Source organism: Mustela lutreola, chromosome 11 (genome assembly GCF_030435805.1).
Source record: "Mustela lutreola isolate mMusLut2 chromosome 11, mMusLut2.pri, whole genome shotgun sequence".
NCBI lineage: Eukaryota > Metazoa > Chordata > Mammalia > Carnivora > Mustelidae > Mustela > Mustela lutreola.
The window spans coordinates 70,244,894-70,260,891 of NC_081300.1; the positions used below are offsets into that span (position 1 = coordinate 70,244,894).

Sequence of the window (15,998 nt, forward strand, 5' to 3'; positions counted from 1 at the left end):
CAGGAACAACTACTACTACTAACCTACTTTAGGTTAGCATATGTCAGCCTTTGGTGTCCATTCTACTGATACTTAGTAGAAGCCCAATTCATGCTTTGTAGACTTTACATTTAGCTTATTTGAGTACAGCTGTTCAGGAATCCACGCCCTCCCCCTTCCCCTGAGACCTACTGAGCTAACGTCTTCCATGGTAAGGCCGAACCCCAGTGTTTTTCATAAGCTCTCAGGTGATTCTGATGAGCCATTGACCACAGTGGTGCCCTGTTGGATGTTTCTCCTCATTCACAAAATACTTGTCAAGGGCTTACCATGCATAAGGCAATTGTGGGATAGTGAGAGTTAAGGTCTTTCTGAACTGAAATAGTAACTCTCGGGAAAGTCATTGGGTTTCTGGGACCCATCTAGAGATCATTACCCTGTCAGGGAGCTCTTGCAATCTACGTGGACCCAGGTGTCCCCAGGGCAGCATTGCTTGTGGCAGGCTTGCTCCCCATCAGCATTGCTCCACTTGTTTTGTCCTGAGGTTGGATGATTTTCATCCTGGACAGCATTTACTGTGTTGGCATATTTGCAGATTGAAGTGCCAGCAGGAATTTGCCCTGGAGCAGTTCTCTAGCTCTCCTCCCTTAGAGGAACTGACACAGAACACTTCAGTTGTTTCCTCCATCAAGGTCAGCTATGAAAACAGCCCTCTTAGCTATTTGATCTAATTAACAGTCCCTGCTGCAGAGACACTGTCACTGGTTCTGGCTGCCAGCGGGGGTTTTGTTTTGCTGACAATCATTTGCATTAAAGATAAAGCACCGTGAAAGCTAGTGCTAGGTCTGGCCACAAGCACTTAGCACCCGGGTAAGGTCAAGTGGTGCACCTGCAATCCTAGCACCTGTTGACCAGGGTATCTGTGGAATGCCTCCTGTATCTGCACAGCTGGCAGGGCAATCTGAGCCCTCCAGATACTAGTTACCCTGTGTGGCACCTGATTGCTACCTGTGATACCACATATCTTGCTCTCTTTTAGAACATGGCATCGTACCAGTTACTAGTGATTGCCAGTACCTCTTCCCTGCAAAGGTTGTCTCCCGCCTGGTGAAGTGGGTGATGATTGCCCATGAGGATTACATGGTAAGTGGAGGAGGGCCAGATCACCCTTGCCATCCCAAAGACTCCTGTCACTTTTCAGCTCCTGCCTTTTCAGCGGGGCACTTGACTGGAGTATCTAGGAGTTCACTCCGCTGTGGTGACTTCTAGGAGCTGCATTTCACCAAGGACATTGTGGAGGCAGGACTGGCTGAGGACACGAATCTCTACTACATGGCACTCGTGGAAAGGGGCACAGGTAATTTCTTTTCTGATCATGGTACTAGACAAGGGGAGCTAGTAAGAATAAAACATTCCTGGGACACCTGGGTGGCTCAGTCAATTAACTGTCTGCCTTTGGCTCAGGTCATGATCTCAGAGCCCTAGAACCAAGTCTTACATCAGGCTTCTTGTTTAGTGTGAAGCCTGCTTCTCTCCCTCTGCCTGTCTCTATCCCTCTGACAAAATCTTAAAAAAAAAAAAAAAAAAAAAAAAAAAAAGGAATAAAGCATTCCTGAGGGCTGCCCAAAGAAAGCAAAAGATCCTAGAATCCTGCCAGTGTGACTTAGCAAATAGTAATGATTGGAAGATCCACCGTTCAGTGAAGACTTGCTCTGTAACACAGCCACATCTTATCTCATTTAATCCTCATGACAGTACTGAGAGTAGTAATAAAGGTAGCCCCCGTTTTCCTTAAGTTTGCATGCCACCACTTTGCTTTTACAAAAAACCTACATGAATACCTATTTCCATTAACTGAAAGAAAGGAGGATTTTCACTTTTACCAAAAAAGTCATTACTGTGCTGATGTAGGTCTTTTGTAAAAGTAAAGTGGCATTAATGCTCAGGATGTGGAGGATGCCCCTTTATTTATGCCCTTTGGGCTTAGGAAAGGGTTCATAGGAACGTTTTGCTTTTGGATAATAGGAGAAACCTGTATTCCCATTTTATAGGCAGGCACACTGAGACTCAGTCCCAAGTGCAGTCTGACTTCTGAGCCTGAGCTCTTGGCCCTTTTCTTTACCATTCTCTAAAAGCAGGTACCTGTTCTTCCTCCTCTTCACAGAAGGGCTGACATGTTATTCTCAGGTTGTGAAGTGTGCAGGGTGGCAGGACCTTCCTCCCTGTCGGCGGTTCCTACACTCACTTTGGAGGCATCGCAAGCTATTATTTCTCACAGCTGTCCTGGCATCTAATTTGCCAAGGCTTGCTGTGGAGCCAACCAGGTGCTGCCTCTGGAGCTGTTTTCTGGCTCCTGCCCTGGCGAGCCTGGCACTGCCCATAGGATCTGACCCCCGTGTTTCTGTGGCTGCAGAGCTGGGGGATTTTCTGTGATTCTAAGCTAGTGGGAGAAACATAAGGAAAGATTGCACTCTTTGATGTTAGAGTTTCTCTACCCTGTGGTTTCTTATCTTCTTTTTTCCTTTGTATGGTTTTAAAATATTGTGAGGAGGGGCGCCTGGGTGGCTCAGTGGGTTAGAGCCTCTGCTTTCGGCTCAGGTTATGATCCTAGCCTGCTTCTCCGTCTCTCTCTGCCTGCCTCTCTGCCTACTTGTGATCTCCGTCTGTCAAATAAATAAATGAAATCTTTAAAAAAAAAATTCTGAGGAAATTAAATATTTTAGATATAGTTGAGGTCCCCTTACTTTATACTTCTTTCTCTCCCTCAGGATAGGTGACTACTATTTGGAATAGGGATTTGGAATTTGGAATTTGACTATTTTTTGTACATTTGCTTCTCATTCTTCTCCCTTTAAGAAAATACTTTTAGGGACGCCTGGGTGGCTCATTTGGTTGAGCAGCTGCCTTCGGCTCAGGTCATGATCCCAGCGTCCTGGGATCGAGTCCCACATCAGGCTCCTTGCTCAGTGGGGAGCCTGCTTCTCCCTCTGCCTCTGCCTGCCATTCTGTCTGCCTGTGCTTGCTCTCTCCCCCTCTCTCTCTGATAAATAAATAAAATCTTTAAAAAAAAAAGAAAATACTTTTACCAGGTGCCTGGGTGGCTCAGTGGGTTGGGCCGCTGCCTTCGGCTCGGGTCATGATCCCAGGGTCCTGGGATCGAGCCCCGCATCGGGCTCTCTGCTCGGCAGGGAGCCTGCTTCCTCCTCTCTCTCTGCCTGCCTCTCTGCCTACTTGTGATCTCTGTCAAATAAATAAATAAAATCTTAAAAAAAAAAAAAATACTTTTACCTTGTTCCTAAATAACATAGAATACTGTTTTAAAAGGGTACAAAAAGGCACCTGTGTGGCTAAGTGGGTTAAGCCTCTGCCTTCAGCTCAGGTCATGATCTCAGGGTCCTGGGATGGGTTCTCTGCTCAGCAGGGAGCCTGCTTCTCCCTCTTTGTCTCTGCCTGCCTCTCTGTCTACTTGTGATCTCTCTCTCTATCAAATAAATAAAATCTTTAAAAAAAATTTTTTTAAATAAAAGGACACAAAACATGTAGTCCAAGATGTTTAATTTTTTTTAAAGATTTTATTTATTTATTTGACAGAGATCACAAGTAGGCAGAGAGGCAGGCAAAGGGTGGGGGGAAGCGGGCTCCCCTCTGAGCAGAGAGCCCAATGTGGGGCTCAATCCCAAAACCCTGAGATAATGACCTGAGCCAAAGGCAGAGGCTTAACCCACTGAGGTGCCCCGAGTCCAAGAATTTATAAAGCCCAAGTGGGAAAAGTCACAGACATCACTCTGTTGGTTGGGCAGATGAAAGCTTGAAAGGTAGTAAGTGTTCTAGATCCATCAGAGTGAATATGATAAATAAAATTTTCCTAAGATGCATTGAAGAATTTGAATATTTAAGAGTGAAATTTAAATGAATAAGTGGGCAGTCAATTCCAAAAAATTTAAATCACTTTACAACAGATCAGTTTGAAAACTGATGAATTAAAAACAAAAAAATTGAATAGAGATAAATCTAGGAATATATGCTGTTAGGACACCAACAATATGGCAGGAGAGAAAGGACTTACTTTTTATTTTTAATTTTTTCATTTAATTTATTTAAATTCTATTAATTATAGTGTATTATTAGTCTCAGAGGTAGAGTTCAGTGATTCATCAGTCTTACATATACTACTCAGTGCTTATTACATCATGTGCCATCCTTAATGTCCATCACCCAGTTACCCTATCCCCCCACCCACCTTCCCTCCAGCAACCATCAGTTTATTTCCTATACTTGAGTCTCTTACTCTTTGTCTCCCTCTCTGATTTCATTTTATTTTTCCCCATTCCCCATGATCCTGTTTTGTTTCTTAAATTCCAAATATATGTGAAATCACAATTTTCTTTATCTGATTGTCTTATTTCACTTAGCCTAGTACCCTCTAGTTCCATTCACATCATTGCAAATGGTAAGATTTCATCTTTCTGATGAGTAATATTCCATTGTATATATATATACCATGTCTTCTTTTTCCATTCATCTGTCATTTGACATCTGGGCTCTTTTCATAGTTTGGCTATTGCAGACATTGCTGCTAAACACTGGGGTGCAGGTGCCTCTTTGGATCACTGTGTTTTTATCCTTTGGGTAGGATAAAATGTGTGTACTAATAAATGTGGTTGCAACTGTCAGGGAAGAATTGTCTTAATTTATATTCTCTTGTTCTCTTTTGTTTGAATTACTGGTGTGTCACAGTTCTTTTTCTTTCCCCTATAAATAATGAAAAAAGAATGGCATACTTCACCCATTGGTAGAAAGGGTAAATTTCCTGTGGAGAAATGCAAAGGCTGTCACCAGAGAAGAAAATGAATACATTAAAAAATATAACTTTTCAGGGACACCTGGTGGCCCAGTCAGTTAAGCGTCTGCCTTCACTTCAAGTCATGATGTCAGGGTCCTAGGATCAAGCCCCGTGTCGAGCTCCCTGCTCAGCAAGAAGTCTGCTTTTCCCTCTCCCTCTACCCCTCCTCACTGCTCATGCTTGCCCTCCTTCTTTCTCTCAAAGTCTATAAAAAAGAAATACAACTATTTCCTATAAGGAGTATGAACATAGCTTTGATATCCGACAGTTCTAGTTAAGCTCAGCACTGCTGCTTTGCAACAGTTTGATCCTAAGGAAGATTTTGTCAGAGCTTCGTTTTCTTTGTATATAAAACGGGCATGTAATAATGGTACCCATCTCAGAATCATTGGTAGGATGAAATAAAATGTGTGTAAAGAGTACAACACAGTGCTTGGAATACAGTAAGTTGGCTATTAAAAAGTTTCACATAACAAAATACCTAAAAAGAAAAGGAATAGAGTAGAGAAAATATATTTGATATAATAGCTAGTACACAATATTGCTGGAAAGAAAAAACAGATAGCCTTCACATGGGAAAATCCTTAACTTGCTGGCAAAGAAAGAAATGCCAGTTAAAACAAAATTCTGTCAAAGGAGCAAATAAAACTCTTGGGCAGACCCAGTGTGGACCAGATTCTGGGGAGTCCACACACCTCTGCATTCTTGGAGGGACCAGAGTCACAGGACCTCACATTCTGCAACCTGACAGTTCTACTTAGGAGATTCTAAAACAAAAATAAAGGTACCAGAATGTGCTGTGCAACACTCGGATTAATACAAGGCAGAGCTAGCCTCAGGGGCCCAGTGGGGAGGGTCCATGACTGGTATACCCGGTCTCAGAACTGGTTTTTCCTCCTTACTCCCTTCCCAGCCAAACTCCAGGCTGCTGTGGTGCTAAACCCTGGCTACTCCTCCATCCCACCTGTTTTCCAGCTCTGTCTGAACTGGAAAGGAGAGAAAACCAATAGCAATGATGACAACATTCGGGTAAGACCCTGCTGGAGGTGATGGAAAGAGCACGGAGAGCCTCTTTGGGGGAGGGAGGGCAGTGGCAAGATGTGCTGCAACTGAGAGCTTAGCCACTGGTCTAATTCCAGTGGACCGTGAGGCCTGCCAGGATTTGTAGAATTTGCGGGAGGCTTTTTGGTATAGTAGAAGAAAAAGCCTAGCGCCATATTAACCAGTTGCCTAGCTTGGGGTCACCCCATTTTAAAATGGGGATACTATAAATCCTTGCCTTGAAAGGTTGCTGTCTTGGGCTTCGGTGGAAATGTGAATAAACTGGGAAGCATGGAAGTGTTGGCATGAGGTGGTGTGTGAGATTATTGTAGCTAGTAAATAATCATTGTACCTGTTGATTTGATTCTGTAGTGTCCTGCTGGCTGTGGATCATGTTTTTAATGCTAATACCTTCTGACTTAGGTCTTGAGATTTCTTCTCCACACACCTCCATCTTCTTGGCTGTGGGAATGTTGGCTAGGGAAAGTTACAGGTCAGAATCAGGAAGACACTGGTGTCCTGAGCCTGAGGATAAACTCATCGGGTTTGATCTGGTGTGACCGAGGTCCTATAGAGGCCTGGCTACTGTTCCTGTGGAGCTGTCAGACCCAGTTAGTCTGAAGGTAGTGCTGAGTTTCTGGCTTTCCCACTCCTTAGGCTATGGAGAGTGAGGTCAACGTTTGCTACAAGGAGCTGTGCGGCCCCCGACCCAGCCATCAGCTCCTGACCAACCAGCTGCAGCGCCTGTGTGTGCTGCTGGATGTCTACCTGGAGACTGACAGCCACGATGACAGTGTGGAGGGGCCCAAGGAGTTTCCCCAGGAGAAGATGTGTCTGCGGCTTTTCAGGTGAGGGGACGGGTGGGAACATTGGAGCTCTGGAGGTGTCCAGCCTTGCCTCTCTCAGGGACTCAGGGCAGAGATCAGAACCTGGTATGGAGGGCGTGCTCGTACTCACGTGTGCTTGTCTCTCTTCACAGTGGAAATAAAAATTCTGTAGCCAGATTTTCTGAGCAGGGCTTGCTCCCTCTTTCCTGAAACCCACTTCCTACAGCTGGTCCAGCTGTTCTTCTCGAGCACCCCTGAAGGTGGGCCACCCACTGAGTGAGCCCCACCAGAACCAAAAGGATTAAGCTAAACTTCCTGTGCTTCTTTTGGAAAACAACATGGTTTGCTTTTTATTGTCCAAATAAGCTTTTAAAACTACATAAAGCCCCACCAGTCCCAGAGTCTGCCATATTCTTCCTGGGATGCTCCTGAGTCTATGAGAATGGCAGTTCTAGGCAGTTCTAGGCATCATGGAAGGAACCAGTTCTGAAGTAAGACAAATAATAAGTACAGATCATTGCTTTGCTGCTCACCAGCTGTGTGATCTTGTTAGAATCACTTTAGCTCTGGACCTATTTCCTAAAGGCTGACATGGAAGTATATTGTCTGGCTCGTGGTGAATTAGAGATAATTCATATAAGCTATGAGAACGGTTCCTGGCACAGACAGGGCTCACAAAATGCCATTAGGTCCTGATGACTTGGTGTTCAGTGTGTCTGTGCTCATGGCACTTTTAGCTACTTTTCTTTTCACTTTGGTGAGGTCCTTTCTCTCCCTTTTATCCCTTAACACATGTTCTTGTTCTTTTGTTTTGTTATTTCTTTTGTTTATTTATTTATTTGACAGCACAAGCAGAAGGAGAGGGAGAAACAGGCTCCCCACTGAGCAGGGAGCCCAATATGGGGCTCTATCTCAGGACCCTGGGATTACAACCAGAGCCAAAGGCAGATGCTTAATAGACTGAGCCACCCAGGCACCCCACATGTTCTTGTTCTTAAAGATCAGTTTCAAAATTCCAGAGTTCATGCTGTTAGGCTTTCCTTCCCTTTTGAGCAAGCAGCTAGGGAGGAATGGTGTCTGGGAGAGAGGAAGGGCTATAATCTGTTTCTAATTGGGTCATCCCTGTATTCCCTGTCAGTCTAAATGTCCCTTACCTGCCCCTTACCTCAGATAGCCAGTCCCAGCACCTGGAAGCTGTGCCAGCATCCTTCCGCCTCCATCTGGCACCTCCACCTGGCCTGGTTCTTCATGTTATCTGATAATAACCAGTTCCAGCCCCCAGGTGGCTGCTGGAAGGTGGAGCTGGCGGCTAGATGTTGGTAGCTTCTAGGACTTGCTCTCCCTAGTGAGTCTGTGTGAGAACTCTGTTCTTCCCACCCTCCCTATCTGCTGTAACACATTTCGAGGGTGGGAGCTCTCACACAGTCAGTGTTTATTTTCTGTTACCTAATGGTTCCCGAAGGATCCATTTCCTGTAGTGCTTTTTGTCACCCAGGCAGAGGTCCTCCATCAGGGCATTCTGGGTTTGCGCTCCTTTGGCTTCTCAGATCCAGTTAACCCCATGACTGGAGAGATGCAAGTTTCTCAGCCTAGAGTCCAGCTAACCACTGGTATCAGACCAAGAAGCTGGGCTGCAAAGTGCTGGCCTGGCAGCAGGAGGCAGGAGGTCTAGTTCTGCCTGCGGCTGGCTACCTTCAGACTGTGGGTTCTCCATTAGCCATATGCCTAGACTTGCCCAGGTGATTCTGTGCCCTTGTGATGTTGGGAGTATCTGTCATTATGGTTATGAGCAAGGACTTTGGGCCCAAAAAGATGTGGGTTCACATTGCAGTTCCAGCCTATGTGATGAGGGTCTACACTTAGCCGCCTGAGCTTCAGATTCCTCATTGGTTAAAAACAAAACAAAACAGCATCCACTTCAGGTATTATAGGGAAGATGAAATTAAACGAGATATAGTGTGTAAAGTGCCAAATACGATGGCACACAGAGTAAGCCCTCACTTAAGTAAGTAGTTGCATTGGTATTGGAATAAAAACCTTCTTTCTCTTGTCTCTGTGTACACACACACACACACACTCTTCAGACTGATATCCAGGGTGTCACCTTTCAAGTTACCACTGAATGTCAACCATAGCAGACAAAAGTGGCCCTTTAGATGGTCATTGTTCACTGTGGAGTTGGGTAGAAGAGGTCCGTTTGTGAAGTTTTGCCTGGGATCCCCAAATCCCTACCATTATAGCTGAAGCACCTTAGCTTCAGAGCGTTGAGGTTTTGGCCATGATTGTCAGCCTGCCTGTGGCCAGTAGGATTTAGTGTTAGTCCTGGTTTTGAAGTTGAGCCCGTTGCTTTCTGACAATTACCTTCGGGCAGACAGTTTACCTTCCTGAGACTGTTTCTTCATCTATAAAATCTATAAAATGGTAGAAATAGTATCTCAGAGGTAGTAGTATAAAGCACGTGGCTCTTGGCAGACACTTAGTGCTGATTCTTTTCGTTCTTGTTTACACGGGAATCTCCCTGCAAAAGGAGGATTTTAAGGTTTTTTCTTATTATAAAAATTAAATAGGGGCACCTGGGTGGCTCAGTTGGTTAAGCATCTGTCTTTTGCTCAGGTCATGATTCTGGGCTCCTAGGATTGAGCCCCGCATTGGGCTCCTTGCTCAGCAGGGAGCCTGCTACTCCCTCTGCTTCACCCCCTGCTCCTGTGCACTCACTCACTCTCTTTCTCCTCACTTTCTTTCTCAAATAAACAAAATCTTTTAAAAAAGAGAGAGAGAGAAAGAAATATGTTTGTTGTTAAACATAAAAACGTCAATGAGCAGTTTTGTAAAAACACTAAAAAGTGAGGGTCTCCGAAGTGCCTGTTGTTGGTGAGGGCCTTTCCAGGTTTATGCTCATGCCTTTGCAAGCATACATTTTCGCCAAAACAGTATGACACCTTACATATTGTTTTATAGTCTGCTTTTCGTTCATTTTTCACCTCCCAACAGTTGCATAGTTTTCCCTTGTGCAGATGAATTGTAATTTCTTTTGTCAGCCCAAAGGGCACGGTATTAACTGATTTCCCTTCTCCTCTTTCTTTAGGGGCCCCAGCAGGATGAAGCCGTTTAAATATAACCATCCTCAAGGATTCTTCAGCCATCGCTGACCTTCCACTCAGCCTGTTGTTCTCCCCCATGACCAAAGTGCTATGCCTCTACCTTCTGCTTTGGCCCACATGTGGCTCTTGATAGTCTCCAAAGACAGGTTTTTTTATTTCTAGCTTATTAAAGTGTCACTTGACCAAGTGACCTTTGTCTTGTGGCTTCCTGGAGACGACGGGGGTGGATTTGCAGTCTGGAAGGGCAGCTGGGGACCACAGCATATTGTGAAAGAGTTTTTGTGGACTGGCTTTCTCTAGGTGGCCAAGAAAAGCAGAGTGCAGAATATTCTGAGTCTGTAGAAAGATGCTGCCCTCTTATCCCCACTCATCTTTCTTGTTCTTGCTTTGGGAAGGCCTCATTATTTTGGTGTTTATTACCCTAAGTCTCTGCCATTAGGAGGTGGCAGGGAAAGCCCAAGTGAGCACAGCCCAAAAAAACAAAAGTTCTTTCCCTTCCCCTCTCCCTCCACTAACTTCAGTACCTTCATTGGGCAGATTCTCTCTGATTGTTGGATTTTATAAACATCTGACTGTGTAGCACAAAGAGAAGACAGGTACAAGGAGTAATTGTAAATATTGCAGCATTGTGTGAAGTCAGTGAGAATGGTGTTGGAGAATCACATGTAGAGCCACCATCTAATGAGGCTCTGGCAGAGTGAGACCAGGAGCCATTTGAAGAGAATCTTCATGGTGAGGACATGATAAGTGCCTCAAAAATAATGGTTCGACTCTCAGGGAATTAGGAGAAGTCCTAGGAAAATCGATAAAACCCTCTAAAATATTTTCAAAATAACCTCCTTTATAATTCTGCAAAAGTCAAAGTGAAGGATGGCATAAAGTGTTCTTGGACAGTTTTGTCAAAAAACTTATTCCCCATCTCCTCAAAAAAAAAAGTCAGTTTTCAGTTCATTATTTGTTTAAGAAATAAGATATAAAGCTGGAAAATATTTAAGAATTATTACAGGTGTACCTGGGTGGCTCAGTCAGTTAGGCATCTGTCTTCAGCTTGGGTTGTTATTGAGATTGGGCCCAATGTCCAGCTTCCTGTTCAGCAGGGAGCCTACTTCTCCCTTTCCTTGCTCACCCCCCTGCCGCCACTCTCACTATCTCTTTCCCTCTCTCTCCCTTTCTCTCTCAATTAAAATATTTAAAAAAGAGAGAGAATTATTATATACTTGGGGCACCTGGCTGACTTAGAACAGCAAGCAACTCCTGATCTCAGGGTCATGAATTAGAGCCCCAAGTTGGGTGTAGAGATTACCAAAATAATAATAATAATAATAATAATAATAATAAACCTAAAAAAAGAATTACTATAGGGGCATGTGGGTGGTTCATTGGATTAAGCCCCCACCTTTGGCTCAGGTCATGATCTCAGGGTCCTGGGATTGAGTCCCACATCGGGCTCTGCTCAGCGGGGAGCCTGCTTCCTCTTCCCCCCTGCCTGCCTCTCTGCCTACTTGTAATCTCTCTCTCTCTGTCAAATAGATAAATAAAATCTTTAAAAAAAAAAAAAAAAAAAAGAATTATTACATACTTCTAAGAATCATCTATAAAGTTTTTTTTTTTAAGATTTTATTTATTTATTTGACAGAGAAAGAGAGATTACAAGTAGGCAGAGAGGCAGGCAGAGAGAGAGGGGAGGAAGCAGGCTCCCTGCCGAGCAGAGAGCCCGATTCGGGACTCGATCCCAGGACCCTGAGATCATGACCTGAGCTGAAGGCAGAGGCTTAACCCACTGAGCCACCCAGGCACCCCCATCTATAAAGTTTTTAACTACCAGATGAAAATCTACAAAATCTACTCTTGTAGCCATTTTTAATGTATATAAAGTTTATTTTTTGTGAGTCTTCTTTCTTTTTTTTAAAGATTTTACCTATTTATTTGTCAAAAAGAGAGAAAGAGCCAGTGAGCACAAGCAGGGGGAGCAGCAGACAGAGGGAGAAGCAGGCTTCCTGCTGAGCAGGGAGCCCAATGTGGCACTCGATCCTGAGACCCTGTTATCATGACCCGAGCCAAAGGCAGACGCTTCACCAACCGAGCCACCCAGACGTCCCAATTTTTGTGATAGTCTTGATGAAGTGGCTTTTTTCTCCCACAGTATACTTTGAACTTTGTTCCCCATTATTGGACTTCTGCTGATTTTCCTTGGATAATATGGGCATCTGGTAGAAGAGTTGTTTCCTCCTGTTCTCTTGGCTGATCACTGAGCATCCCAGTGATAAGGATTTCCTGAGAAAGAACTAGAAGACTCCTGGCACTGCCAGGCCCTTCATTTTATAGATGGAAGCCTGAGCCCTTGAAAAAAGGAAAATGTGACCTCTGTTGGCTGTTTTAATGACTGCCACTACCTCTGCCTGTCCTCAGCCTACATCATTCTTTTGAATTCAGAGGTAGAGACTTTTCTGCCCAGTGATCCTCGAATTTCAATATGTGTGAATCCCCCATCCCAGGAAGAAATTAATAGATTCCCATGCCTCACTGTAATATTCGGTCTCCGTTGAACTAAGATGGGCACAGGAAGTGAAGTATATTTTTAACAAGCTCCCCAGGTGCACGTTGCCCTAGTCTCTTTTTGGAAGTGGTTGTACTTTCTTCCCTTCTCTCATTTTTCTTGGTGACTCCTCATAGAACGCAGAAGGCCCAATTCTTTGCAAGCAGCTCCACATCTTCTGTCTTGGGTACCTTGGGCAGCAGTGTGAACCTCCCTCTGTGTGCTTCTTTCTTTCCACATAGTGTGATCTCTTTGTCTTTTTCCTGACCTACTTGCCTGGACTCTGTCCCTGCTAGCATCTCCTTGGTCTGGCCACCTTCAGGCCCTGTGTCTCACTGCCTGTGCTGAATAAGATTGAAATAGGGTCTAAAAATAGTTCCTTTAATGGCCCTGCATTGCAGCCTCCACTGTTCTTGGCTGGAAGACAGCCAAACTGACTCAGCACAACCAACAGCTGGGACAAGGTTGCAAAGATGGCTTGTGAGCAGTGGGGAAAGGCTCTGCTTTCTGGGCAGGGGATGTCAGAGTCTGTCACCCTCCAGAAGAAATTTTCCCTCTTCAAAGGAGCTGGCTGAACAAAGGAATCCTTTGGCTGTAAGGAGAAGTGTTTTCAAACTAGTGAGAAGCCCAGGACAGTCCAGCCCATTTGAGCTACTTAAAAGGCACTTGTGCTTCCAGTAGGCAGATTAGGGAGAAGAGTCTGGCTTGGGAAGACCTTGAAGCTTCCTCAACCAAAATTGGCCTTGGCCTTCCCTGGGGCACATCCCAGAGAGCAGTCCCTTTCTGTCATCCTTCCACACCTGGGACCCAGTCTATGTTTCATATCTTTCTTACCTTTTTATTATTTTTTTAATTGAATTGAAATTTTTTAAAGTAATTTTTATGCCCAACCATGAGGTTTGAACTCCCCACCCCAAGTTTGAGTCACATGCTCTACTGACTAAACCAGCCAGGTCCTTCTACTAGCTTCTTTTTTTTTTTAAAAAAATATATATTTTTTTTTGACAGATCACAAGTAGGCAGAGAGAGATGGGGAAGCAGGCTCCCCGCTGAGCAGAGAGCCTGATATGGGGCTCGATCCCAGGACCCCGGGATCATGACCTGATCCGAAGGCAGAGGCTTTAACCCACTGAGCCACCCAGGTGCCCCTCTCTTAGCCTTTTTAAAGCTACCATTCATGTTCTTGGTTTCTTAATATATGCTAGTCTCTCCTTTATTTTCTTCCCAACTTGCTCTCTCCTCTTTTCTCTACAAATAAATATAAAAGCCTCTTTTTATTTTAAGGGTGTTCCTGCTGATCAGTGTGGGGAAAATGGCTAAAAGTCCTATCCATGGGAAGGAGCAGAGCTGCCAGACTGCCAAAGGAGCTTTCTCCCTGTCTGTAGCCCCACCTCTGTCCTTTCCATGGTGTTCAGCAGACTCTGTTGAGAACAGGTGTGAAGCATCTATTTTGGGTCAGGCCTTGTGCTAGTCACAATTTTCCATTCACTGTCCTATTTAATTACAACAGACTACCAAGAATCCACAGTCCCTTCGTTTTTACAGATGAGAAAACTGAGGCTCAGAGGGTTAAATGACATGTCCATGCCCACCAGCTTTCTTGAGCTGCACATCCAAGATGAGCTCTCAACAGATCTATCTGCCTCTAAGACTTTCGTTTTTCTAAGAACAGCTCTGGGCTCAGCATAGTTTCAGGCTGGCACTCTTGCTGGGCCATTTGTTCATTTCAGCAACACAAGCACACCAAGAGCACTGTGGTGGTCAGGAGTTATAGCTTAGGGGCACTTGGATGGCTCAGTCAGGTAGGTGTCTGCCTTGAACTTAAGTTATGACCTCAGGGTCCTGAGATTGAGCCTGCTTCTCGCTCTCCCTCTGCTATTCACCCTGCTCATGCTCTCTCTCAAATAAATAAATAAAATCTTAAAAAAAAAAACAAAAAAAAAGGTACAACATAGTGACAGGCTAACCTATCAGGTCCTTGTTCCACACTTGAGCAACTTGGGCAGGTTGCTTGACTCTAAGCTTTGCGGGGTCCCTGCTTGCAGCTGGGAGTGGTTATAGGGATTAAACATCAATTTAGCATCATGCCCAGCACCTAGCATTGCTCACCAAAGGGGAGGGAGTCTTTTTTTTTTTTTTTTTTTAAGATTATTTATTTATTTATTTGGCAGGGATCACAAGTCAGCAGAGAGGCAGGCAGAGAGAAAGGGGGATGCAGGCTTCCTGCTGAGCAGAGAGCTCGATGCAGGGCACGATCCCAGGACCCTGGGATCATGACCTGAGCCGAAGGCAGAGGCTTTAACCCACTGAGCCACCCAGGCACCCCAAGGGGAGGGATTCTTATCCTTGCCCTCCCAGTTTAGCCTCGAGAAAAGGCCTCTTAAATGAGGAAGGCCTTTGCTACCTGGTGTGCCATTCCCTGGCCAGAGGGTTCCCAGACTGTGGAAGCCCACTCTCTGGTCGTCCCTCCTTGCCGGCAGCACTTTCATCAGTTGTGGCTAAGAATAGAGGTTAGAGAAGTAGAAGCCAATGAAGACCTGCTCCTCAACTGGAGCCATGCTCTCATTACCTGTTAATAGGCCAACCACAGCCTGTTAACCAGACATCTGTTCCCTGCTGTCTATGGGCCTATGTCCTGGTTCCCACCAGACAGTCACCTCAACTTCATGGGCTCTTGCCACACCCTCTTCTAACTTGGCTTTCTCACTACCTTCATGGATGACCTAAACGGAAGGAAACAGCAACATTACCTGGTGGTAGTGTTCCACCTGCCTTGGAGGCTGGTGGAAGACCCACAGAGTATATTTGTGCAATGAAAATATTTTAAAGATGGGCCCAATCTAGGGTGCCTGGGTGGCTCAGCTGGTTAAGCGACTGCCATTGGCTCAGGTCATGATCCTAGAGCCCCAGGATCCAGTCCTGCATCCTGCTCCCTGCTCAGCAGGGAGTCTGGTTCTCCCTCTGACCCTACCCCCTCCTGCTTTCTCTCAAATAAATAAATAAAATCTTTTTTTTTTTTTTTTAAAGACTTTATTTATTTATTTGACAGAGAGAAATCACAAGTAGATGGAGAGGCAGGCAAAGAGAGAGAGAGGGAAGCAGGCTCTCTGCTGAGCAGGGAGCCCGATGTGGGACTCGATCCCAGGACTCTGAGATCATGACCTGAGCCGAAGGCAGCGGCTTAACCCACTGAGCCACCCAGGCGCCCAATAAATAAAATCTTAAAAAAAAAAAAAAAAGGCTAGACCCAATCTAACAAGTTGAGATATAAAGTCCTACATGAAGGACCCCAAACCAATCACAGAACCAGTGCAGTATTTATTTCCTACTGTATACAGAATAAACACTCCTGGGCTGGGTGTTTTGTATTTTCCAATCTCATAAGTATTTATTTGTTATCTCACAAAAATTAGACCATAGTGTACAAAATTCTTAATTTGATTTTTAGAATAATAACTTATTCACAAGATTCATAAAACCAGAAAGCATGAAAAGTGAAAGTACAGTGAAAGGTTTTACTGTCAATCTTATCCCCGACCTGCCTAGTTCCTATCTCCCTCTATAAGCAACCAACTTGCTTACTTTCTTTTGTATCTTTTCAAGTTCTGTAAGCAAACACAAATTATTTTTCCATTTTTTGCAAAATATATTACATACATTGTTCTGCACCT

The 15,998-nt window shown here is 44.6% G+C and overlaps 1 protein-coding gene across 3 annotated transcripts in view; it reads left to right on the forward strand.

The window, feature by feature from the left end:
• THOC5 (THO complex subunit 5) overlaps positions 1-9,981 on the forward strand; it is a 35,531-nt gene extending 25,550 nt beyond the window's left edge. For all 3 annotated transcript variants that reach the window (XM_059139100.1, XM_059139101.1, XM_059139102.1), the window contains 5 exons: positions 1,019-1,122; positions 1,249-1,336; positions 5,736-5,851; positions 6,521-6,711; positions 9,776-9,981. In XM_059139100.1, coding sequence (XP_058995083.1) covers positions 1,019-1,122; positions 1,249-1,336; positions 5,736-5,851; positions 6,521-6,711; positions 9,776-9,839 — 563 coding nt within the window. In that variant the 3' untranslated portion in view covers positions 9,840-9,981. The remainder of the gene's footprint in view (positions 1-1,018; positions 1,123-1,248; positions 1,337-5,735; positions 5,852-6,520; positions 6,712-9,775) is intronic.
• Positions 9,982-15,998: the final 6,017 nt, after the last annotated feature.